Source organism: Symphodus melops (assembly GCF_947650265.1).
Source record: "Symphodus melops genome assembly, chromosome: 7".
Taxonomy (NCBI): domain Eukaryota; kingdom Metazoa; phylum Chordata; class Actinopteri; order Labriformes; family Labridae; genus Symphodus; species Symphodus melops.
The window spans coordinates 15,436,251-15,461,778 of NC_136697.1; the positions used below are offsets into that span (position 1 = coordinate 15,436,251).

At 39.9% G+C, this 25,528-nt stretch overlaps 1 protein-coding gene across 4 annotated transcripts in view; it reads right to left on the reverse strand.

Moving 5' to 3' along the window:
• kcnab1b (potassium voltage-gated channel subfamily A regulatory beta subunit 1b) overlaps window positions 1-24,326 on the reverse strand; it is a 35,623-nt gene extending 11,297 nt beyond the window's left edge. Inside the window, exons 1-7 of one of the 4 annotated variants that reach the window (XM_079347375.1) lie at window positions 18,171-18,735; window positions 16,926-17,399; window positions 7,182-7,225; window positions 3,810-3,847; window positions 3,153-3,232; window positions 2,667-2,711; window positions 759-803 (exon numbers count right to left, since the gene is read on the reverse strand). In XM_079347375.1, the coding sequence (XP_079203501.1) occupies window positions 759-803; window positions 2,667-2,711; window positions 3,153-3,232; window positions 3,810-3,847; window positions 7,182-7,225; window positions 16,926-17,140 (467 nt within the window). In that variant the 5' untranslated portion in view covers window positions 17,141-17,399; window positions 18,171-18,735. Of the gene's footprint in view, window positions 1-758; window positions 804-2,666; window positions 2,712-3,152; window positions 3,233-3,809; window positions 3,848-7,181; window positions 7,226-16,925; window positions 17,400-18,069; window positions 18,736-24,054 lie in introns of those variants that run through there. The other 3 variants (XM_079347376.1, XM_079347377.1, XM_079347374.1) reach the window with 3 other exon arrangements.
• Between the last annotated feature and the right edge of the window lie 1,202 nt (window positions 24,327-25,528).

Consider the following 25,528-nt stretch of genomic DNA (forward strand, 5'->3'; position numbering starts at 1 on the left):
ATCTCTGAATCCTTTCACTATGGAAATAACTGATATGGTACCTTGAGGATATGGTTTGAGGATGAGCTTAACTTGCCCATGGTCTACTCAACTGATCAAGATCAGATACTCAAAGAAAGCCAGAAGAAGAAGGTAAAAGCACTTGGGGATTGTCTTCTTCCTTAGGTAAGAGCTTTAAAACTTTCAGAAACAGAGTGATCATGAATCATGCATCGTCTCGTCTGGATGGTAAAGCTTGTCTCAACTTTTGGAACCATTCTCTTTTGGATTTCCAAAGCGGAAGTTGTGAACATTATTTGGTACCTTTATTAGTTTTGCTTTGACATAGGTTTCAAGTGACCTGAGCTAATACCAAAAATCAGTTTGACCCTCCTTAAAGTGAAAAAAACGCACACCAAGTAGAGAAAGTAGTTACACCAATACCAAGTAAGACGAGTTAAGCAGAGCAAAAAGTGTTCTGTGTGTAAAAGCAGCTTAATGCAAATTGAGAGCAGATCCCTTCAGCGTGACAGCAGAAGAAGTTGGCAAGAAGCCTGGGGAAGATTTAAAAGGAAGCATGATGGGTTGATAACATGGCAATGTTGTCATTTTTGAGTGTGTCGTTCGTGTCTGTGAGCCTTGGGGCTTTTTTTTTCATAATGTTTGATCCCATGTTATGCTATGATGCTAGAGGCCAACTAGCTCTTCTGAGGAAGGCACACATGCTGGACACAGATACACACATGTACAAAAACCCACATGACTGAATACACACTTACTTTCCACCCCAGTATAGTTTTGTGGTGATCACCAGGCTGGATCTCCTGATGGATGACAGACAGACACATCATCAAAAGGACAAAACATGTTTTGAAGGAAATGTGTGTGTGAGTAGGTCCATGCCTATATGCAAACATTATTACACAAGTGTGTATGTTTGTTTTTTCTGCAGGGAGCAGAATTTATCACATTCACTTTTGTTTATAATGAAGCATTATACAGGGACCTACTATCCTGGCAAGATTTGCTACACTTCTTTGTCAAACGTATCTTCTATGAGCAATCACAGAGGGAAACTCTTTTCTCTGAACTCTAACAAGAACCCTCATATAAATCCTGCTTGGATGGTCAATATTTCCAATATTGCCAATATATTGGGAAGAAAATAGAGCCCCTAAACTGAGTCTTGTTATCACTGCTGTATAGAGCAGAGAAACACTGTTTTGCACCTGTTTGCTATTTCAGCTGAGAGTTACAGTAATACGCATATATTACGTTTTACCAACATTTATTGAAATAAATAGAATTTTCTGTGAGCTCCTTTTAGTAAATCAGTGATGATTAATAAATAGCTGCTATTCCAATTAGTTATTCTATTAGCTATGTGCCTCTTCCTTTGTTGCAGAGTTACTTTATCTTTCTCACATCAACAATCAATTAATAACAATCAATTCCAATCTAGGATGGTAAGCAGGATAAACAATTTGCATGTGAAACATCAATAAGTTCATATTGTCATTGAGTACGCTAACATGCTATACCACATTTACTTTAATATTTAAGATGAGGTGTTTTTCTACATATATCAGCATAAACAAATTGAAATGCTTTTCACTCAGCACACAGGAGTGTAACAGAACTGTACAACAATGTAAATATATTTCATGAACTCATTTTCAACACTTAGCAAATGCAGATGTAAACTTCCTCCTTTTGTCTTATAAAATTGTGAGGTTTCAGTTTGTTTTTCTGGTGTAGTTTTGTGTTGTCTTTTCTCCCCCTCCCTCTCCTAGTTTTCTTCCTTCTGCAGGTATGTGAGTGGCAGGGGGTGTGGCTGGCTCCTCCATACAGCAGACGAGGCACACCTGGATTCAATCTCATCAACTCCTCCATAAAAGCCTGGCTTGCACTCCACTACTCTGCCAGATAATTCCGTCTTGTTCGGTAGTGGTCACGTTTGCGCTCAGCAAATTGTTTTTTGTAGCCTCTTGTGGATTTTGTGCTTTTGGTTTTGGTGATTTTATGGACTGACTGTGTTTTTTTCTTATCTCTAGTTCTTGCTGTTGTGCCACCTGCTTGAGTTCAACTCGTCGGGAGTCCCCTGTCTTCCGGATCTTCCAGCCAGCCAGCTCCCTGCCATCACTGCCTGCTCTCTTTTGTTTTTCCCCTTGGAACATTAAATATCTTTTGTTAAAACTATTTTTGGGTCTTTTATGTCTCTGCATTTTGGGGTCCGCCAAACGAAAACGTAACATAGAATACTATATTCTTTCATCTCTTTAAACTGCAACAAAACTTAAAATGTTAACAACTACAATGATAAGGGTACACACGTTTAGATTGTACTGTGGTTAAGGCTTTTTTGTTCACACCAGACAGTGAGATCCATAAATAAATTATTTATTACGATCAAAAGAACCTGAAACAGATCGAAGTAAATTTGATTTAAAAAATGGCAGTCAGTCTTTATTCCACAACATGACAAAGCCTGACTTCACAAACACTTCAGTTGGTAAATAGGTAAACCCCTGCAGGTTCCACCAACGTAAACAGGAATTGTTGTAATGTGATGCTTGCATGTACATTACATTTGGGTACATTTTGTCATTTGCCTGTACACATTTAGCAGTTGTGTAAACCCACATCTCAAGTTGAAAGCATTGAAATCTTCGGAGACTGTACTTTACCTCCAGCACTTCTTCTTGATGATGTTTCCCAGGATAATCTCTGCTCTACAAAGATAAGAATACACAATGAGATCATGAGATTATCCATCAAGTTGCCTTTTGTCTAAGAACATGTATGCATGGCTATTATCGGCGACACATCTATAGCATGAATGCATAATTAAAAATCAGAACTAGTCCAAGATAAAGGATGAATGCCTTGTACTGTACGCCTAAATTTCACCAGAAAGCCTGAGATTAATATTCATCCCCATACTGCTGCAGCGTGTCCCATATTATTCACCCAGACAATGTGTAGGTCTATAAGGTTAGATTAAATTGCCCACATAAAAGGGGATCCCCAGTGAGGCAAAAAAGATTGGTGAATAATTCCTGGTGTGGGAGTAAGCACATCAACATTTCTCATCCGACTATTAAAGAGCTGACAAGACCATAAAAAGCGCTCTTTAGAAATGAGACAGAGAATAAATCGTAGACATCACTTACTTCCCCCCGGAGTAGACCTCTGCTGTATCAAACAGGTTCACCCCACTCTCGTAGGCGATGGTCATCAGCTGCTCTGCCACCTGAACACAGACAAGAAAAGTTAATATAGCCTTCAGCATGAGATGAGGCATGACTATAAATATTCCTCGAATTACACTTCAAAAAGAACGGGTAAAGTAATTCTCAGAAAAAACTCAGGGGTTGTAAATCAGTTTGCTGCTGAACTACAAATCACCAGGAAAATTGTAGAGGCTGCTAGCTGATTTGTTGTTTACTGCTCAATATATTTCCCAGACTTTTTTGACCTAGTTCTTGTGCCTGCAGTCTATTCAGGGCAATACATGGGAAGGCGAATTTTGTCAGAATGTTGTTCACTTACTATCTTCAGTACCTGCTTTTTTTGTAAGATAGTCCCAGTCGCTGCAGGAAGTCTTACACTTAATAACTTGTGACACAGAGTAATAGGAGCTGACTGTTTGACCTTGTTAGAGCCAACAGGGAGTTCACAGCCTGCTGTGATTTGGGCAAAATTGACACTGAACCTAAATGACTCATGCAATTCTCACAAATTCCCCACTAAAATCACTCGCGAGGCCTAAGATAATGACCCATAATATTGCCTCACATGTAAGGGATAGATTTGACGATGCCTCTTACCTCATCAGAGATCTGACCTCCAAACGTTACCCATGTGCCTGTTGAAGAAAAAAAAACAACATTTGATAAAAAACAAAACAAAAGAAAAACCTACTAGACAGTTTGCATATAAACCACTCATCCAAATCATTTTATTTTTGCATAAATTATGACTTTGACATTTTGGCATGGACACAGGACCCTGTCCCAAAGTCATCACAGCCAAATGTCACGGTTAACTGTTGAAAGAGAAACGTTTTCTGTTTTTTTTTTGCCAAATGAGTTTCTTCTGCTTAAAAACAGCTTCGTAAAAATGTTTATTACCTCTAAATAACTTTTTATTTGACTAAAGGATAGAACAAATAAAATGCAATAAAGTTCTGAAGGGATTTGCACAACCTACTGCATGTGCTCTTTGCCACTGCACAGCTGTTCTTTCTTTAAGTGCACTCAGACAAAATGTACTACTTGCAGGTGCACTCTGTTTATAAATCATGATGCACTGCCCTACATAGGGCACATAACTTAAAGAGTGTCTTATCAGTATAAATGTATGTAACTCTGTTCCTGTATTATTTGGTTAATAATTTAAACACATTTACAAATCGCTCAATCAAATCAAACTAAGGAGATTATTATTTTTTCCATCCAAATTTAATCAATTTATATGCTGATGATAATGTAATCGAAAAGAATGTTACACAGAAAAATGTTTTTTTTTAAATATTGTCTAGTTTTAAAGGTTTTGTCTTTCTTACATGTGCTGTTCAGGCTAACTCTGGTTTCTTTTCCAGATTAAAGTAAGACTATGATATATATATTTGCAGTGACATAACAGATGTACAGAATTCTTGTATACATTTATTAATTCTTGTTGGCTTTTGCAAGAATGATCTTCACCATGTCCTGCCTCAAGCTGCATATTGTCATCACATACTAATGTAAAATAATGACAAAGCTGTTTAATCTGTAGCCAAATGCACACAAAGTGTCACAGCAAACCAGCCTGTGCTCACCATCATTTGTACACGCCAGCAATGGTCAAGTGAAAAAAAAAAATCTCATTGTTATTTTTTGGGTAATTTTTCAAATTTCACTATACCTTTTGATACTGTCACTTGGGGCAGTAGCACACAGAAACCCACAAGGACACAAATGCTGCTCTGACTGCTTGTAAATGAAATGATCATTTTTCATGTCACAGAAGGAGGATGCTGGAACAAAAATCACTGTATTGCATTGGTTATTTTTTTGATTTAATTTCTACAAATTCCTGCTTTTAATATTTAATTTTCTACAGTTCTGTTAGAGATGAACCCCCTGGGAGCATGGCGTTTTCTTTATTCTAACCTTTCTTCTCCTCGTTCTTTCAAGCCTCAAACGGCCTTGATCAGTTGACAGACAGCACCTGTCATCTGTCAAAAGCTAAAACAGACTTGATAAGTAATAGCCTTATTGGCAGTATCACTTAACACCTCTATAACAGGAGTGAGAATTAGTCTCAGGTTATGTGAGGTCCACCCAGATTCACTGCACACGACTGTGCATACACACACACACACACACACACACACACACATAGACAGAGACTGCTATGATTGAAGTACATCGTTATTCTTTATATAGAAGGAAGCATTTGCAGCAGCTGTTTTTCCAAACAGCATAAGCTTAACGCAGTTTTTATTAATATTATCATGCTCTTCCGTTAGCTGATCCTGTCATGCTCCTTGTTGTCATATTCCACCAATAAGAAGTCATGAATAGGCTGCTGGTCAATGTGTAATGTTTTGCACCATTAGGATAATGTTACTGGAGCCTTCCCACTGATGTATTTAGCTGGCATTTAAAACGTATTTTCATATATTTCACATTATTTATCATTTGATATACAATTTTAAAGGAAAATATTTAAGAATTTAGGTTATTTACATTCTTGCTGAGTGATGTCTTCAATGCTGATAAACTTGGATAAGAATGACGGCTGGGAATGTGGGGAAACAGCTGTTTATGTCTGCAGGTAACATCAGTATCTTTAAATACACGCTATGTTGCATTCGTATCGCTGGTACAAACACATCTGTTATTTTTGGCTGGCCAGGTTGCAGGATACTTCACTCAACAACAAAATAGCATATTAGTCCCCTTGTCAGAGCTACCTCCCACCCCTGTTTCCAGCCAGTATGCCAGTCAAGCTAAAAGAGTGATAGCTTAGCACACAGATTTAATATTGGTATCAGTCTTTTAAGTTTAAGTCTAAAAAAGGGACACATGCCTTCTTCCCCGAAATGATAAACCCTTCCCTGAATATTTCATCATGACATGTAGACACAGAAATACAGAAATCTACATAAGTCATTTATAGATGTGCACCAAAACACACAGCACTGATCCGCCCTGCTCCTCCGATATTACACATTGCTATCATTTTCCCCCATTATGTCTCCATTACAACCTTTGATGGAGGCTCAGTGGTAAAACAACTTGAGCAACCCTTGTCCCTCCATGCAGGATACTTGAATGTGAGGCGTAACAGGTAAGTATCCTGCCGTCGAATGGCAGTGTGTGAGAGCCAATGGATGCAATAGCTTGTCTTTTAATATCGCTACAGAAAAATCTATTCTTCTCTCATTTACTGAAAAAAGCAACCAGTAGAAATCATTGTTTTTCTAAAAGGCACTAATGCTGGAATGTAACTGTCAATAAAGGGGCGTGAAGCCAATTATTTTAAGTTGAATGATGGTTTACAATCCATTATTCCTCCCTGCTGCTCAGTGCGATGTGGTTAATTCTTTAAAAAAAAATCACTAAACAGATAATTAGAAGTCATTTACAGATTTTCTGTCATTAGCTTCGCCTGAGTATTTTCTCGGCAGCAGAGTACTGTGCCTTCAGTGACACTTCACGTCCAACAAGCCTCAATACTTCACACAAGCGCATGCTCATATAAATATGAGGCCAAAACACACCCACAGGCACCAGAGATTAACCAAATGTATCAGGCCTATCAAGATGAATGAGTGTGTTTACCCTCATGATTTGCTTCGGATATGTGAGATAATTGAACAACTTGTTTGCTGAAACCAGTGCTATTGATTAAATATTAACAGGGAAAATATTAACACTCTGGAAACCTCTTTGTTACTCATGACTCCCCATGCGTATGAAACATGCATGAGATTGGGTGGAAATGATACAACGAATATCCCCTTCTGCTTTTCTCTACATTCTCACATCTCAGAACACCCACACATACAGACACACACACACACACACACACACACACACACACCTACCTACACACACACACACACACACACACACACACAGACCGTTAAGTTTGCACTTGTAGAAAGTAGCAGACATTTGCTTGTGATACTAATTACATGTACTCACCAAGCCCCAAACAGGAAACACGCAACCCAGATTTTCCCAGGTTCCTATGAAAAAAAAAAAAGTCTGATTACAAAGGCAACGTTTTTAAGGTTCAAGATGTCATCAGCAGATATGATTGCAATCACTATGCTCATGTATTTTGCTTTGGGTATACAAAGATTTTTCGGCTTACCAAGCTTAAATCTGTGTTCTCCATCATAAATCAGTCGATCGACATGAAACAGTAGGCTATACAGCAATTTTGATATTGCAGAGCTTACAAAAGAATCAGTTTTGATTTCATTAGCAGGGTTTATATAGATAGCTTCTCAAGGATAACAAAAGGAGAATCAATGAATCTGAAGGTCCTTTATCACATCTTCCATCTTGAGTCAAAATTGAAGGTTTAAAGGAACAGGGACAGAATTTCAAGAAAAAGGATCATGGCTCCTCTTGAAGGATAGGAAAACCCTGAAATATTCGATCTAAAAGAAATTATCAATGAAAGTATTGCTTATACTGAAGCTGACTCATTTAGAAGGTAAGTAAATGCACTCAACGCAAACAACGACGTTCGCTCTAACTATGAGGTGTTTTCACATCAGCTTCTCTTATGATAGCTCTTGAATTTCCCCCGGGATCAATAAAGTATCTATCTATTTATCTATCTATCTTCTCATACACACTCTGTCTTTCTCTCCTCACTTCTTATTGCATCCCTGTTCGCTGTGCCCATATTAAAAGAGCAGCAGTGCACCTTTGTTCATCTCCATAGCAGTTAATTTACATCCAGCTGATCTGCCGCATTTTATTACAGCTCTTTCTACTCTCATTACAATCATGGGTGATAAACTCAGACATCAAAGTTCTTACCACCCTTAACTCACAGCCCTCTTCTTAACCTTTTACAATCTGTGTGGCATCAAGTCACACTGAGAGGGGAAGTCATGGTGCAGAACGTTTAAGGACTTAACATGGCAAAAACACCATGAGCAGATTGTTCTCCCTTTCACTGTGGGTGAAAGACAACTCAAGAGAACTGCAAAGACAGCTGTAGTCCTCCAATAGAGAAAAAAAAATACTATGAGCAAACGGTGTGAAATTGAGACACATTCCTCTGACAGAATCAACAAGGCCACGTGCATTCACAAGGCCACAATCACAAGCAAAAACACTTGATGTCGAGAGGAGAATATGTCCAAACACTTAATTCTTGACACAGAGACAACCCTTGGTAATCCTTCTGGGGGGATTGTGCCTTCTGCTTGGTTTTGCCGGCATTCACTCATTGCAACAATAAATGAGGCTGTAAAAAGTGCCGTCAGTCAGTTTCTCGTGCCTGACGACTAATGGCCTGTGCCCGTCAAGATGAATGCAGACTAATCCGAGCCTCTGCTATCTAACTGTGCCTTCAGCCAATTCAATTAGGTGTTTGACATAGGGAAGCATCAGTCACAGAGTCAGTTGCCGCCATGATAACGGAGGGAAACATGCAGGATATTTAGCATATTAACACTCTGGGTGACTCGACAAATTTAAGGATCCTGTGATGTATTGCACAATTAAGGCACTGATAATACAATGACAGGGGAAAATGAGGAGACACATGTCTCTGCAGTCACATATCGTGGGATGAATTCTTGCCTCTGATATGGTGGAGGAGTTTGGATATTGTATCCTCCGTCTCTCTGATGTATTATAGAGTGGGAGCTCTGATCCAAGTGTGTGGGGGAAGGGCTGTACGGTAGGTTGAAAGTGTGATATCGGCTGAACCTATGTGTGTTTAGTAAGGGGGTTACTGAGGACAAACCACGTCTCTGACTGGGAATGTTCACGGCTGAATGAAGTGCAAGGCACTCTGGGTAAATCAGCTGTTTTATGCATGGAACAGATCAGAATTGTATGTAAATCTCCCTCAGGTCGCCATTGACACCGTTTTCATAGAGTGGCTCATTCATGCACGATATCGGAACAAAAAACAAGCTCGCCGGCACGTTCCACCTCTGAATAAAGCAGGCTGTCCTTAAAAGAAATGTTAGCTTTGTGATTTGAACATTTTCCATGAGTGAACTTTGCAGGTTGTTGCTATCAATGAATATATGCTGTCTCAGTGATGTGAGAAAAACACTTTTCTCAAATGACTCTCATCCTCAGTGATTACTGGGGAATCAGGAAGCAGTAGCAGCCAAGCCTGATTATTAACAACTCGTCCCAATGTAAAGCCTCAATAAATGTGTCCAGGTCTGGGGAGCAGGTGCCAGCGGAGGCACATAAAATCTAAGAAACTGGTAATTCAGGAAATTACTGCTTGTCGTTTGCAACAAAGGAAAGCAAATGAAAAACTCCCTTTTGAAGAAGAAATTGGTCTTACAGGGAAAAAGAAAGACAAATGGTGCTGCTGGGATGCACTGTTTCTTTTTTTTTTTTTGTATTTTACTGTAATGATAAGATGAACACTATAGGAAAAGACAACATGTGTCTACAAAATCAAACATATAGTCAACTTTGCAAGACAGTCAGTGTTTCTCGGCCCCTCATGCTTGGATGATGCCCAAACGAAGCCTCGAAGTAAAATGACAAATGAGTCATTTGAAGACGCCCCCTCACACAAACCTGTCACCACTTATGAACATCCTGTGAGCAGCTACTTCATGTAGCTGCTGCTATTCTTAGTGGATGCCCAGCTGAAACAAAATAAACATCTGGTTGATTTATTGTGCTGAAATCTTAGCAGGAATGACCTCTTATCGTAGGAGGATGTTGTGTTTTCCTGGAAAGCACTTCTTTTGTGCTCAAGTCACACACCGGGGCATTCCTTGTGATTTGTCTCCCGATATAAGATTGTTGGAATCAATATTTGTCGGGAAACACTTTCCTCAAGGTTGTGAGTAAACAGATAAAACTCCTCACTTGCTGGGGATTAATGTAGACTGAGCAAACCCACACAAACCAACCTCGATGGGCAGAGGGATTAGACAACACCCACCTCCTGTTTTCCCAGCGCTCTCCTGATGACAACCATGATGTTGTTATCAAAGTAATTCAGTGCAGGGGAGAAAAGGAGGGTCATATTCTGAATAAAGACAGGGCCTGTGTGGGTGGGAAGAAAGAAGGGAAGTTTGAGGGGGGGAAATAAAGACATTTAGTATGAAAGCAAAGCTGCAGCAGAGTTTGTGGGGGAGGGGGTTGTATTACTGTAATTTACTGATGAAGCGCACAGCCCTCATGGTTGAACAGGAAGATGGAAGCAGAAGATTGCTCTAACAACAGAAAGAAACTAGCAGCAGACTGAGGCATGCATAGTGGCAAGCCCAAGCCCCAAGTCTAAGCAGATCAAACACCCTCTACAGATAAAGAATTCTATATGACACAGAATGGGAAATAGGAAATGACAGCTCCTACAGGGCCCTGCACAATGCGCATGTTTGGCCAGTCTGAGTGAGCATGCAAAAACGGTGCCAGAGTCTGGACCTGACTCTCCGTGTATGTTGCACATTGTAATTCCAAAATCTGGGAATCTCACAAAGAAAAAACATATTTCTGGCAAAGATTCATGACTGAAGCTTGTGGCCTGTGGGTTGATCCTGTATTGAAAATCGTGTGGGCTGTTCTGAAGTGATTGATTCAGAACGGTTTCAGAGAGAAGCCTGCATGTGGGGTGAAAAAAAAAATTCACAGCATGACAACGGAAAACCTCCATACTTTCCTAATAAAAAGTAGGTCAGGGCATTTTAAAAGGTTTACTTATGGTTCACTGGTAGGTATCAAAATGGAATAATCCAAAACAAGCATTGTCAAAAAATGTTAAGCGAGAAGGACGAAGTAAATTATATTATATACCAATCCCTGATTTCTGAAGCAAACACATTTTCTGTTGACCGCACAGCAACGCTGTAAGGTCTTTTTGTTTTGGTTTTCTGTGACATTAAAAAAATCACAAAGATAATGGAGATTTGTTGAGAGCTGAGGTAGATTTTATGGATAGGGATTATCTGATTTTGTGAAATTCTCAGCTCAGCTCAGTATCACTCACTATTATCTTCATGATTACAGTCTGTTTACAGAGACCCATAAAGAAAAAAAGGACAAAACTGTATTAGCAAGGCAACACTATTATAAAACCATTAGGCGTACAGCAAACTGTTTAAGTTGTGACCTTTAATTAAAACACAAAGCCCATGCAAACACCCTGACTGTTAAACTGAGAGATTGGACTGCTCTGATCCTTTGGGGCTTGTTCGGTCTTTAGGCAGAGTGAAGCTCAATGCTACAGGGCTTCTGTTGTGCAACAACCCGGCTCACATTATTAGAGCTACACATCACAGCAGAACAGCAGAGACAGGAGCTGAGGTAAAGGCTGTAGGAAATATATTTATGTTAGAATTTTGACATATAATGAAGATAGGGCATACAGTGAAAAATTACACAGAGAAGGATTCAAACTGCAAAAGTGTGTCTCAGAGCAAAAGCATTATGATAGGGAATGTGACAAGATGTGTGAAGACATGCAAATGCACATGCCTATCTGCACTCACACAAGCACCTACAAATGCACACACATATTTAGCACTAAACGTAAACACACAGAGAGCAGCAACGGGCAAAATAATGGTCCAGCCTGAGGATCGCAACAGCAGCAAGAAAATTGTGTTTGTAAGAGGACAAGCAGACCGACATTGCATGAGTGCCTACTGAAGCTGTTCAAAACTCTATCCTGCTGTGTAATCTTCTGACACATTTTCCAAACCCACTGAACAAGAAAAAAATGACTTCTTATATCTGTTAAAAAAAATACAAATAACCTATTGGTTTGGCTCTCATGAAGTGCTCACGCTGGAGGTACGTCAGAGTCATCCACGAAAGTATGATAGACATTTGAGGCTGCTTCTCACAAACAGATAGGACAAAAAAAAAAAAAAAAACTTCTCCAAAAATGTAATTCGTTTCCTCTATATGAAAGTGTGGAGCACTTTGAAACAGACAACATTTTCTGCAGAATCAATGTTCACAGAAAAACACTTAATGTGGCTGCTTTCTGCATTGCATTGGTCACATTGTTGACACATGAAGTACACACAGCAGAGTGGCTCTCCCTCTCTGCTGGCCACTGATAAGCCAGCATTCTGAGGAACCAACAGAAGGGATTTCTGCAAACCCATCTGCACTGAAGCTCTGAACCAAACAAGCACAATCTACCCTGAACCTCCTGTTCTGTCAAAGGGCCTTCTGGTGCCTAATGACCGTTCTGAACTTCAAATTGAAGTTCCTACAGGGAACCGGAAATAATCTGTGAAACTAACAGCAGGTTTAGTTAACCCCTTGACGCCTGAATTTGTTGAATGTGTTTCTGCTATCAAGTAGATGATAAATTAAGTATATAAGAAAATAGCACATAAATAGCACGTCGCACAGATGTTGTTCCGTCTCCGACTGGTCCTATGACTTACTAATGCTTGCAAAAGGTTCCTGGGTATGTATTGAAGTGCATCAACCGGCAGTGGAGGAATACGGACGCTATTTTGGCTGCATTTGGAGCAGAAGCGGTTTGATGCAAATTCGCTACAATAGGAGTCAGGGGGTTAAATTCCACATTTTGGCCTTTTTTGCTACTTGTGGGTTTGTATTATTATAAAAGTAAGCAAAGGTCAAACATCATTGGAGGTTTGCGACTCAGGGACATCTTAACCAGAGGTACACTATATTTGGATCAACAAAATGCTGCAGATGATGGTGTTATCACTTTAAGCTCACTTGCTTGCTGTGCACAGCACTCCTGCCTCAACTTGCTTCTTCGTCAGATGTTCGCAGTGCAGAGCGTTTATGCCACACATTCACATACATGCACTCATATACTGTATGTAATCTAATGTGCCAAGGGATACGCCCACAAATACACGCAAGTATAAAATAGCTTCCTCTTCTTGTGCAGAAAAAACACAAGAGTGTGCACAGACTTATTTTTCTTTACAAACTTGGCTTGATCTCAAGAGATTCCCTGTCAGCTGAAATTCAGGAATTCTTTAATCAAATACCTTTGCGTTAGAGGATTTGAAAAAAAAAAAGAGAGAGAGAGAGAGAGAGAGAGAGAGAGAGAGAGAGAGAGAGAGAGAGAGAGAGAGAGATACAGTACAGAAAGAGAGAGGAACAGAAAAGACTAAACAAACAGGAAGCAGAGAGAGGATATCACAGATGAGCTATCCCAATATTTGCTCATCTGTGATAAAGAAAAGGGGATTTACTGACAGCTTAGAGGAAGCTTTAGTGGTAATGTCCTCCACCTGTTTTAAAATGCAGTACAAGGAAGAGCAAATCTTCATTTCAACACCAAAAAAACAAAAAACAAAAAAATAAACAACTCACACACTTAAACAACCATGCAACGTAATTACCAATTTAGGTAAAGTATGGAAAGCATAAGAAACAGTAACACAAGAGAATGGATTTGTCTGTAACCTTGAAAAAAGGGGTGACATGATCGAGTTGGAAAATAAGACAATAGCTTGTTCCAAATGAATCATCTCCGTTAATGGAAAAAGTCTTTTCGCAAAAAGCTGAGACATTTTGCACAATAGAGTCACAAGGCTTGGTTGGCGCTGGGGAACAGATTGAGGTTGGCCATTTCAATGTTGTTATGGAAACGAGATGAGATTGTGTGACAAGCAGATACATATCACATTTAGCTGCCTCGCATCCAATCTGGACAAACTCTACTAATTGCCTCTTTTTTTTCTTTCTGTGAAATGACCCACGTGCCCTGTTTTCTCTCTCATTCAATCACTCAACTGTTTTTTTTAAAACTTCTTTATTCTTACTTTATATCCTTCTCATCATCCCTTCGTTAACTCTCAGAATCTCTCTCCATTCTGACGCCATGAGTGACGATATCACACTCTTCAGTAAACCAGCAGCGTGAGGTGGAAGCTACTATTTTGCTCCTGCGGTCTGGGTTAAGAGCCCACTCGCTGAGAGAAGAGCGCATTGTTTACTTGGCCCAGCCTGGTTAGGACTCCCACACAGACACACGAAGAGCTGGAGAGCACAGCTCTGTTCATCTTTACTGTCACACCTCACAGAATGTTCTTACAGTCACAGCCAGTTATTGAATAAACTGCATGAAGTCAAAATCTTCAACTGATGCTAGTGGTATCAAACAAGCACATGAGAGATAATTAATATTGTAGTCTAGTTTTCTTTCTTTTATACTTTATTGTACAATGGACTGCAAAAATATTGAGGCTCCCGCGTCTTCCATAAATCAGTGTCTTGTTAGACACATTCAATCAGTAAAAACAGCTGTTACAGATGTTCAGCACCATGTTTTGAGCCATTTTTCAGGACCTCAAGTTGTGATAAGGCTGTATCATAATGTAATACTAAGATTATTGCTCATTTTCCAAACTCCTTTTAATGACATGTATCAATCATTCAGTCTTTATATCTATAGCGTCAACTCATAACAAGTGTTATCTCAAGTGTTACAATTTACAAAAAGCAGGTAAAGGACCTTACTCTTTGTCTGTTTACTCTACTAAAGAGCAGGTACAAAGACCATGCTCATTGTTATGTTTCCAAAAAGCAAGTAAAAGACCTTATTCTTATTACTATGTACGATGTTTATATGGCAGCACTTTATAACAGTTATTTTCATTATAGTGGTTCATCAAAACCGCTTATTAAGATGAGCGGGATCGTTAGCTGATCCCAACTATCCTTGGGCGAGAGGCGAGGTACCGAAAGGTTGCCCAAAATATACAGTACTTTCACACTACCACTATGCATACTAAACATGTTGCCACACTGAGTACATATAAGACATAAATAATATTTCAAAGTATGATATGGGAGCCATTGTCATGCTCAATCGCCCACAATACATTGCAGCCCTAAGACTATTCAATGGTTGAACTCACTGGTCAGCTAACAAGCAGAGTACAAATTAAAGTTAGCGTTCTTTAAACATTTAATAAACTCAAATGACTCAATGAGGCGACGCCTGCAAGCTAGTTCAGGCAGTCAACTTGGGATCCACTGATTTCACACTTAACATGCTTCATTCTCATCACATGACACCTCCTTCCAATTAGCTTTTTAAGATGCAAGATTTCCAGTCTCTCTCTCTGCGCTTTCATTGCCAGCTTCAAGCGGCAGAAGAAATGCACTCTGGCTCAGCCCCACCACCATCTACAGGCTCCGACTGAAGGGATTTAAGATCATCCCATCACTCCTCAAATTTCTGCATGTAAATTAAAAGTGCAAGAAGTTATTATGGTTTGAGCCTGGAAACCAAACAGTGTGCGTTGTCTGACTGTAATAGCTGTATACATAATAAACATGTGCATATTATTGTTAAATAATATGTCTAGGCTGATACTTCTCTAAACAGACCCAAAATGCATGATTTATGACGTCACAGAGACGACGTGCATGACTTTGCTGCTAAAGGCATACTTACTGTCAGGTTGGTATAAGATGCAGTATACTGTTTGAGTATGTCATAGGCAGTATGTTAATATATGGTTTCAGACACAGCAAACAAAAGTGCTGATATGTTAAGACAAACATGCACTCATACATGACACCACCGTAACGAGCATGTCTTTGGACTGTGGTCGGAAGGATTTAAACCAGAAACCACCTTGCTATGAGGAAACAGCACTTTGCTTAGGTTGGATCTAAACGTTGGTTGTGTCTTTGGTCTGCAGAACAGGAACCTGTCAGTCAGTCAGTCAGTCCTGTTTAACTATAACTTTATTATTATATTACTTTTAAACATTTCAATGAAATGAAATTACACTGTACATGCAGCCAGCCATCAGTAGGAATAAAAGTACTATTTCCACAGTAAAGTTTCAAATATTTTGAAGGTGTAATATAATTTTTTTTTTTTTTTTTACACCATATCAGCCACATTCAAGACTCTGGGGTCAAAACTGGATATCAGATATTAAAATTAATTTGCTCAACAAAATCTTCTAAAATGTCATCCACCATGACGACATCGAAATACCTTATCTTTCAATTCAAGTTAAAATTTGGTCCATTCATTATCTTGACCGCTTATCCTGTTCATTGTTGCAGTGAGTTGGAGACAATCCCAGCAGGCAATGGGCGAGAGACAGGGTACACTCTGGATTGGTCGTCAGCCAATCAAAGGGCTGCTTGCTTTACAGAGACAAACAATAAGTCACACTCACATTTACACCACCTACGCCGATTTAAGGTCACAAATTAACCTTAGGTGCGTATCTTTGGATGGTCGGAGGAAAACTGAACCCACAGCTGCATGGTTGAACGTGCAAACTCCCCACAGAAAGGTCTTGATCAGGGATTCAAACAAAGGAACCTTCATGCTGTGAGGTGACCGCCCCAGCAGCAGCCCCGCAAATTTAACTTGAGGTAAATTAATCAACTCTGTTTGTACGTGAAACTCCAGGAACCTTAACAGCACAAACAATGTAGTTTTATCAGCAGACTGTTAAATGTGGAATTTCACATTGAGCTGCCAATAAATCAGCATTTTATCTGTATCTTGACACCCAGACACACACACACACACCATCCCACACATCACCTGTCACTGTTCTTATATCTTCATTGTCTCCATCAGAGCTCTTTCAAACGAGCTCATTCTGGAAATCTTTTTTTTTTTTCTTCAATATCACACAGTGTTATCAGAGGAGAGAAAACTATGGCCCATTTAAACTGAACACATTTTCTCATCCACCCTCTCCTTTCTCACACACTCTCTACTCTCTGTTTACATACCGGTACTTCATGCCAGTGAGCTTGGCCGTAGACTCCTTAAGGTTGTGGTGGTAGCGATGGGTGAAGGAGCCCAGGCTGCGAGCGATCAGGGCCACGGTGCGGAAGCGGGCACGGGCCTGGCTGGCGGTATTTGGACTGGTCGCATTCTGCTTGCTGTGCTCGCCATTACGCGGGGCCTTCAGCCCGTGGTCTGTGCATGCAAAGGACACCTGCATGGTTGTTTGCAAAGGCTACCAGAGCTTCTTTTTGAACTATGTAATAGTCCTTTATTGTTTGTTTTCAAATGTTCAAAGCCAGAGGTCCAGGCCAGATGAGCCTGTTGCTTAATTTCAAGTGGATGTCATAAGCAGGAAGGGTGGCCTCTTTTTGTAGAAAAATCTCAAGCTGAAGTTACGTTAAGATCTGATATAGCAGAGTTGCAGTTCTGGTCAGTATGTGAGGAGTTGAGATGGGGATCCCGTGATTCCACTCCACCTGGAAATGTGAGAGGGTGAAGATGGAAGGACAAGGATGAAGGGAAAGAGGCACACTGAATGAATTGCCCGATAGAGAGGAGCACTTGAATGTCCTGCTAAACCAGAAAGATGACTTCAATATTTCAAAAAAGAAAAGAAAGCGAAATCTCTTTAATTTCTTTCCCTGAGTTTTTGTTGCCTTCTCAACACATCTCCAAGCTGTATATCAACATGAAGAATGAGAGGAATTCTGCCCTACTTTTTTCTAATCCTTCCATTTCATTTTTCTCTGTGTCCTGTTTCATGGTGCCCGACTCATCCCACATAAAGTACTGCGAACTTTTACATTTCCACCTTAAATTTGGTCCCCGTGCTCTTCCTGATTTTTCGGTTTCTGTTTTACAAAGTCTCTCTCCAATGGCTATTTTAATCCGTTCTCTTTTGGATGTGTGGGAAGTTTTGTCAGGAAGCATGTAGTTGTCGGCGTCTGGAGAGTCATTCTTACCCGTCTAACCGAGACTAAAACAAAGCTTTTAGTCAAACGTTCTGAGAGGTATCACTGCACAATAACACACTCACACGAACACATACACGATGCTTTACACACAAGCACACACTCTCACTCATGAATTCATGTACACACATTCACACATGCTAAATTATACGTGCATGAAATATTAAATGCTTACATTCAGATAATCAATTCTTGTCTGTTGAATAGCTTAATGTGCCTTTCCTTTACAGAAAAAAAAATAAAACACCTATTCCTTACTGGTGTAAATGTTCTTACACACATTAAGCAGTCAGTGTTCTCTGAGCGGAAAGGATAAGCTTGATTGATGTTTTCCTTCTTGAAACTTTGCAGGGAATCAAGCAGTGTCACACAGCATGTAGAAGTCCCGCAAAGATCTGCACCCAGACAGAAGCAGCATCAGCATTTCCAGCAGCTGTCCTCAGACCCGATACACAGCCCTGTCCTGTCTCCAAAAAGTCCTCCACCAAGTCAAACACAGCTTTTACGGTCCACGGCTTTGCAACAAGAGCGCTCTGTTGGATAAAGAGACCCTGGAACAGTAGCTGACAAGTGGCAGGGAGAAGGAGGAGGAGGAGGAGGAGGAAGAGAAAGGAGGATGCATGGTACCTCAGATCAGGGAGGAAGAGGACTGATGCAGTGAGGAGGCGAAGATCAGCGTGTATGTGAGTATAACGAGAGAGAGAGAGAGAGAGAGAGAGAGAGAGAGAGAGAGAGAGAGAGAGAGAGAGAGAGAGAGAGAGAGGGGGATAGTAAGTTAGAGAGATGCTGAATGCGGGAGAGAGACAGTGTGAATAGGCTACTGGCTCTGACTGACTGGCTAAAAGAACTGCAGTGTTTTTTCACTATGGTACCACACACTCATTGCGAGAGAGAGAGAGAGAGAGAGAGAGAGAGAGAGAGAGAGAGAGAGAAATGTGATTTTGAATGGAAGTAAAGGGAATCGGTTTGTGTTCATTTACTTAAAGAAATTTTCCCCCAGGCAGGATGATAAGATGGCATATGGTGGCTGATAACGTTAACCTACATGATAAAGTAACAGGCGCTCTTCACATAACGGGTGATGGCTTTTGAAGCATTAGTTATCATCATGTAATAAGCACTAATTTCCAATCTGTTACTCCTTTAGGAACAGCTTGACAACACTGCATGATGTGTGATGTGAGGAATGACATGCTATAGTTGATTAGAGTGTCAAAGAAGAGCCAGAGAGACATACACTGTCTCTCAAATCTTAGAGCAGATGTTACTGTAAGCACATTGAAATAAGGCATAAGCCAGCATTCAGGCAGCGTAGAGTCTTATTTTCCTCCCCCACTGAGCTGTAATGTGACAATGCAGGATTTCACGGTTCATTGAACAATCATGAACCTCGAGGCAAAAACACAGTTTTATTTATATCCTTCTCGATTGTATTTGATAACAGTAGATGCTGGTGAGATTCACTTCAACAGAGCCTCCTATTTTCAATGCGAGGGTCGTCTTCTGAGTCAGTAAGAACAATATCGCTCTCATTTTTAATCTTAGCAACCATACAGGGTGCGATAAATGTACCTTAAGTAGGTTGATTTGGTGCTTTTTTCCAATATTTTCAACTGGTTAAAAGAACATATATTGTATTGCAAAGATAATTCATCAAAAACACAAATAAAACTGACATTTCAATTTTTTAACATTTCTCTAAGATTAGAGTAAAATGTTGAACATTTTAAAAATTGGATTCAGAATTACCACTTGTATCCTTTCTTCATATGATAACAATGTGAAGATAAATCTCTCTCTTTAAAGGGTTTACTGTCTTTAATATTGACAATATAGAGACTTGGAAGACTGACCGGAGCCACATTTAATGAAATGGTAACAAATCCTCTGAGACATTTTTCTGATATTCTGAATTCCAGTCCCTGCTATTGTTCAACAGCAGTAATTAAACGTGGACATAGCCAGCAAAACATGCCCATTGGTTAAGTGTCTTCATCAAGTCTTTATTTTGGCTTTTGCAATCTTTTTTTTTTTTTTTTTTTTGTAGCCAGAATTGGAAATATTTGGACCAGCAGAGCAGATATGCATTGCTGCACAAACAAACTATATAGTCCCAAGGCAGCCAAGCCTTAAAGCTTGATTTCCATATTACTCTTAATAGGACAACGATTTACACAATGAACAACATGATTTATTAAAGATGACATGAACCTCAAAGACAAGACCAAAACATGTCAAATATATTGATGTAAGTTAGTTCTATTAAATCTTCCTTGTTTTATAATAAAATGAGTTGCCCCTGATTGGTCAACTATTGGTCAATAGGGAAGATCCAGTAAACTGGACAGATTTGTTTAGAGCCCATACTGGCTGGAGTAACAAAGCTTTTCAGGCTTTTGAAAGCTTAGAAAGCACAAGCTAAATCATATACACACATCTGTTTTTACAATCCCCAAAAGCCTCGCCCTCTTTAATGAAACTTATTTTGAGTAAAATCAGTGGAGAGTCCCTTGATGTAACGCTAAGTGGACGAAAAACATAACAAGCTCTACAATCTCTTTAATTTCTACATCTTGTACCACCACTCTGCCTGCAGGCAAACCCTGTTCTGGCTTGATCATTTTGTTCTGCGACACTCTTGAGATCTAACTGCACAGTTGGACAAAGTTTCAATCCTCCTTCTAATGTCACATGTACCTCGAAGCCTATAACTTCCTCTCTGTTGATCTCATTTAAAAGTGTGTCAGTCAAAAGCGACAACTAGATCTCTCTCTTACATTCTCGGCTGGAATCCCCAACAGGCAATGTGGCTGTTACCTTGAGGCAAACCTCTCTGTTTTAATTGCTCCAGTAAGAACCTTTAATAGACTTCTGAAGCTCTGACACTAAAACAAAAAAACTCCTCATGGCAAGTATGCACATGTTAAAATACATCAGCAGTCATGACACAGCACAGAAAGTAGACTGATTAATAGTTCTATCCTGGATTTCCCACAGTGTGCAACATCTGTTGGCATAGCTTGATAGCATTGCCTTTTCCGCTCCCAAATACTGCATCTATTTATAGGGGGTACAGAATTCTTTCTTTAGCGACATGAGAGTCCATGTCATGTAATTCCAGTGCTTAAAACAGCTGTTTTTGTCTTATACATTTTACTGAAATATTCAAAAGTCGATTTAACGCAGATCATTTTTCTTATCAGCTCTAACCTCATGTTGAGAAAATGAGAGATTTTAAGGGGGAAATCTTTCCAAGCTGTCAGTGACGTCACAGCTGCGGCAGTCCCCCCCCCCCCCCCCCCCCCCCCCCCCCCCTCTCTTTATTTTCCTCTGCATTCTCTGTTTGGCTCTAATCTTCTGTCCATCATTTATCTCCTTTTTTTCTTCCCCTCTACCTGTTTTTTTCCCAAATCATTTTAAATACGACAGTCTCTCTCTCTCTCTCTCTCCCTCGACCTCCATTTCTATAGTCTTCCCCCTATGCTGCAGATTAGACCCAGCAGCACTAGTCATCTAGTCATTGTAATGTACTGCACGTACATAGAGGAGGAATTGGTTGTTTAATCTGTCTTAATAGGGTGACCGACTCCTTGTAGACAAAACGGTCGCTGTTGTCAAGTGCCACAAATTTCACTCTGGGGCAGCAAACATGCATGAAATACTGACGCAGAAGCTTGACTCCAAATCTGACAGGAGAAGGATTTGTACAAAAATACGAGATCATCATCATCTCCAAAACCATCTTTCATCAGCAGTGACAAAACCATCAATTTGCATCCAATTATAGTTTCACATCCTCCTCACCACACCATACTGTTAACATAATTATCTTCATTTCCACCATTATACATTATAACATTATGACCATAGGCGTAATTATCGGTCAAGCTTCTGTCACGACACATCTCAGTCTGAAATCACTGCATATGTTGACTTTGACGAATGCTGACATCTTTATTGTGACAACCTACAAAAGCCTAGTGACCTTATGTTCCTGCCCAGAGGGCTCTCGGCCTTATAGTGGAGATATTGAATGATAGAGGAAGTGGATCCAGAGCTTTTTATTTGGTGAATGCTGAGTTAATGGATTTTCTATTGATAAAATGTATGTATGTGCTCAATATCAAACTTCAATAAATAACACACACAATGTCCAAGGAGCTACAAAGCCATGAAGCTGCAGATGCTAGTGTTATTTCTTAGTAGACATTGAGTGTTTCTTAAGCCCTTGTCTTGACCTTGTACAATACTGTTGCATCTTTATTTCTCCATATCAGAACTCATGGAGAAGTGTTTTCTGGTTTTATCATGGATGACCTCAGTCAGCCTAAGTCAGCCATGCAGCTCGTAGTCCTACCATAAGTCCAGTTTCTACCAAGCGGTCTGGTTTGGTTTGGTTTCCATTAATTGATGTTTCCACCCACAAAATTTGGGAATGAAAATAAGGGATCCGTGCCGTCCTACTTTTCTGGTACCCTTCTGTTGGGGTGTTAGGGTACTGAGCCAACCCTAAAGGTTCCCTTTTGCTTACTGTGTCCCGTTAATTTTCTTCTTCATTGAACTTTTTAAATAGCGGGCAACAATGTGTCGGGCTGCCATGATGTCACACTATTTCGTAGCTCACACGGCTATCTCCATCTGGCTTACACTCCACTTACCGAATAAGGGTACGGTTGGCTGTGGAAACGCAAGCAAGATTAAGGTTTAATGTACGAAATTGTACCAAACTGTACTGAACCAAAACCATACCGCTCAGTGGAAACAGGGATTTATTCTTCCAGTTTGGGAGCTCCAAACAACAGAGAGCGATGTTGTTACAACTTTAGCAAATGAGCTTTAAGCAGCAGATCAAATGTTGATTTTGAGTACCCTTACTGGCAACAGAGCTGAAGCTACCCAGCAGCCATCCAGATAACATAGCAATACCATTACCAAAGAAGAAGAGAGTGACAGAGAGCAGTTTGAAGACACGTAGTACAAAGAAAACTCGATTGTTATGCAATGGTTGATGCTTTAATTTGTAATTGTAGCGCACAAAACATTTGAGACTGGCGAAATTGATTTGAGCACATTTTGCCAGTTTGGTGTTCCCAACTTTGATTGAAAATAACTTTTAGCCTGATGCCTATTAGCTAATCAGAAACCACCTCTATCTTTTATGTGTAGGTGATGTTGCACATTTTTCTATGTTCAAGTTATGTTCTTACCCAAAAAGGGTTCCATTAAATAATTGGCTGGTAACTTTTGACAAAGAGTTGGATTTAAAGATTGATACTAATTAAAAGCAAAGGGTAGCCTAGCATTAGCGCTGTCAGAAGGAAATAATTACTCTAAAGTTAACTACTCAAGATGTTTCATATGAGAAATAGTTGTCATAATAAAAACGTAAAATGTTAATTGGATAAAATGTGGGGTTAATTACATCTACATAAATGTTTTACTTTCTTTGGATAGAATAAGGCTAGGGTAACTGTTTTCTATGTTTAAGATAAATAAGCTAAACATGTTCTAGTCATTGCTTTACATTTACAAAAGGCCAAACTCATCATGATATCAAATCATATCAATCATCCCGTTCTTGGCAGGCAATCTTTGAGTTTTTGTTTAATCAATATTTAATCAAGGGATCATTTTGACACACAGGTTGATTGATTTTCAATGAAAGTCATTTATTACTACAGCCATTACTACAGACAGCGTACACTCTTTCTGCTTTGCTATGACAATCGAACATTAACATCCTGCTTAATTTCTCATTCAAATCCCTTAAGAACTGAAACCAGCCAAAGCCAAAGATGGCAGCATTATGTCTAACGGTGGTCTTACACGTCATGTCTAATTGCAGAGGGGAAAAAGTGCCGGGTCTCATTGTGCTGAAAAAGGCTGTTTCTTATCAGTGTTTGATGATAGCATTTAGACAGAACAGGGACCCTGTAGAAGAAAGTTATACTATAATTCTTAGTCTCAAATGGAATGAGTTCAAATATAGACTGCTGTTTAAACTGATAAGTTCTGACTAAATGCACATTACACCATGAGCAGATAAAGACAGTATGCATCAGTAAGAAACATCTTTTAACAACTTTAATTCTATTCCTCCAATTACTCTTGTTATGAATTTCTACCTGCATTCACCCCATATCAGAACTCTATATCCTACCTGTAGACCATGTTGGCACACGTTTGGGTAGAGGCCTTGAAAAAATGGTTGCGTACATAAAGAAGCTCCTCAAAACTCTGCTGCTCCTGAGGTCTACAGGCTTCGAAGCTTCCTGGAAAGCAGCTGGTGGGGCTTGAGGGTTGCCCCCTGGTTCCTGCCCCCTGCCTCTGCTGGCTGGAACTGGGGCAGCGCTCTAGCCTTGGCCCCCCTCTCTGCCTAGGCATGGAGATCTCGCTGCAGGCTGCCTTGAGATACATAATCAATCTCCCAAAGGCTGACAGGACTCTCTATTTTGTTGGCAGAGCCTTTTCAATATATTTAGTCATCCTGAGGAGAGATTCTGGTCTTTAAAACATCTCCATGTACGCCTAGTCATGCGGGAGCACAGGGGATATCCACATTTGTTTGTTCAAATGTTCTTGTCATGCCTATAGCCAACAAAAAGATTTAGAGTAATACGCTGACAGTTTCTGTTGATATATGAAACAAAACTCACATGTGCAGAGACAAAGGTAAGACAGCCGCACAAACAGACACACACAAATACAATTAACAGTTAACCGGGGGGCGGGGGTGGATGGGGGGGATATCTCTGTGGGCCATACCTATGATGTCGATTTTATTCTTAGATGAGTGACAAATTAAAAGACAAAGGCAGCTTTTGTTTGAGCTCCTGGCGGCTCCACTGAGAAAAGCCTGCTGGTCTGTGATACAAGCCGAACAACACCAGAGGGATATTTCTGTCTTCATGTCAGAGAATATCTTCTTGATACATCTGTTGTATGTACAGCCAATTCAAGTTGCAGCTGACAACAAATACGGATCCTCCTCTTCTGCTCTGGTTACATGCCCTTCCAGCGAATGACTGAATTTTGACAGAAACAGCAATGCAGAGAAAGTTGTGTACTGTAAATAGGATTTTTATTCAAAGTGAGTACACAGACAAGTGTCTAATTTGTTGATAACGTCACAATAAAGCCAATTACCTTAAATTCATCTGTGAAAGTCTGGTAGCTGCAACCATTAATGTTGCGTGCTGTTTAGATGTTAAAGTGAGATTATGTTGCACCAGAAGTAGGAAAGACACAATGTTTTTTTGTAACTACCCAGTAACTCATGGATGCTTAGCTTACATCTGAAAATATAAGATACATATTGCTGTGAAACCCAAAATTCCCAATCAGTTTTCTGAGTTCACTGATATCTTTTATGCTTTTGCAACACTATGTTTACATGTCATAGATTTGCTATTTCCGAATAAAGTAAAGCAATAATGCAACTACATGAGTGGTTTAAGTGGCAGCTGTGTATACATAGTCTTGCTTTAAATCACAGTATCTATTTATTCTTAGCCTTTTTATGTCTTGATCGGAGAGACAGGATAGTGGACAGTGATGTGAGAGAGAGAGGGACAGAGTGGGGATATCACAAGCGGAAAAGGAGCCACAGATCCAAACCCTGGCTGGCTCTAAAC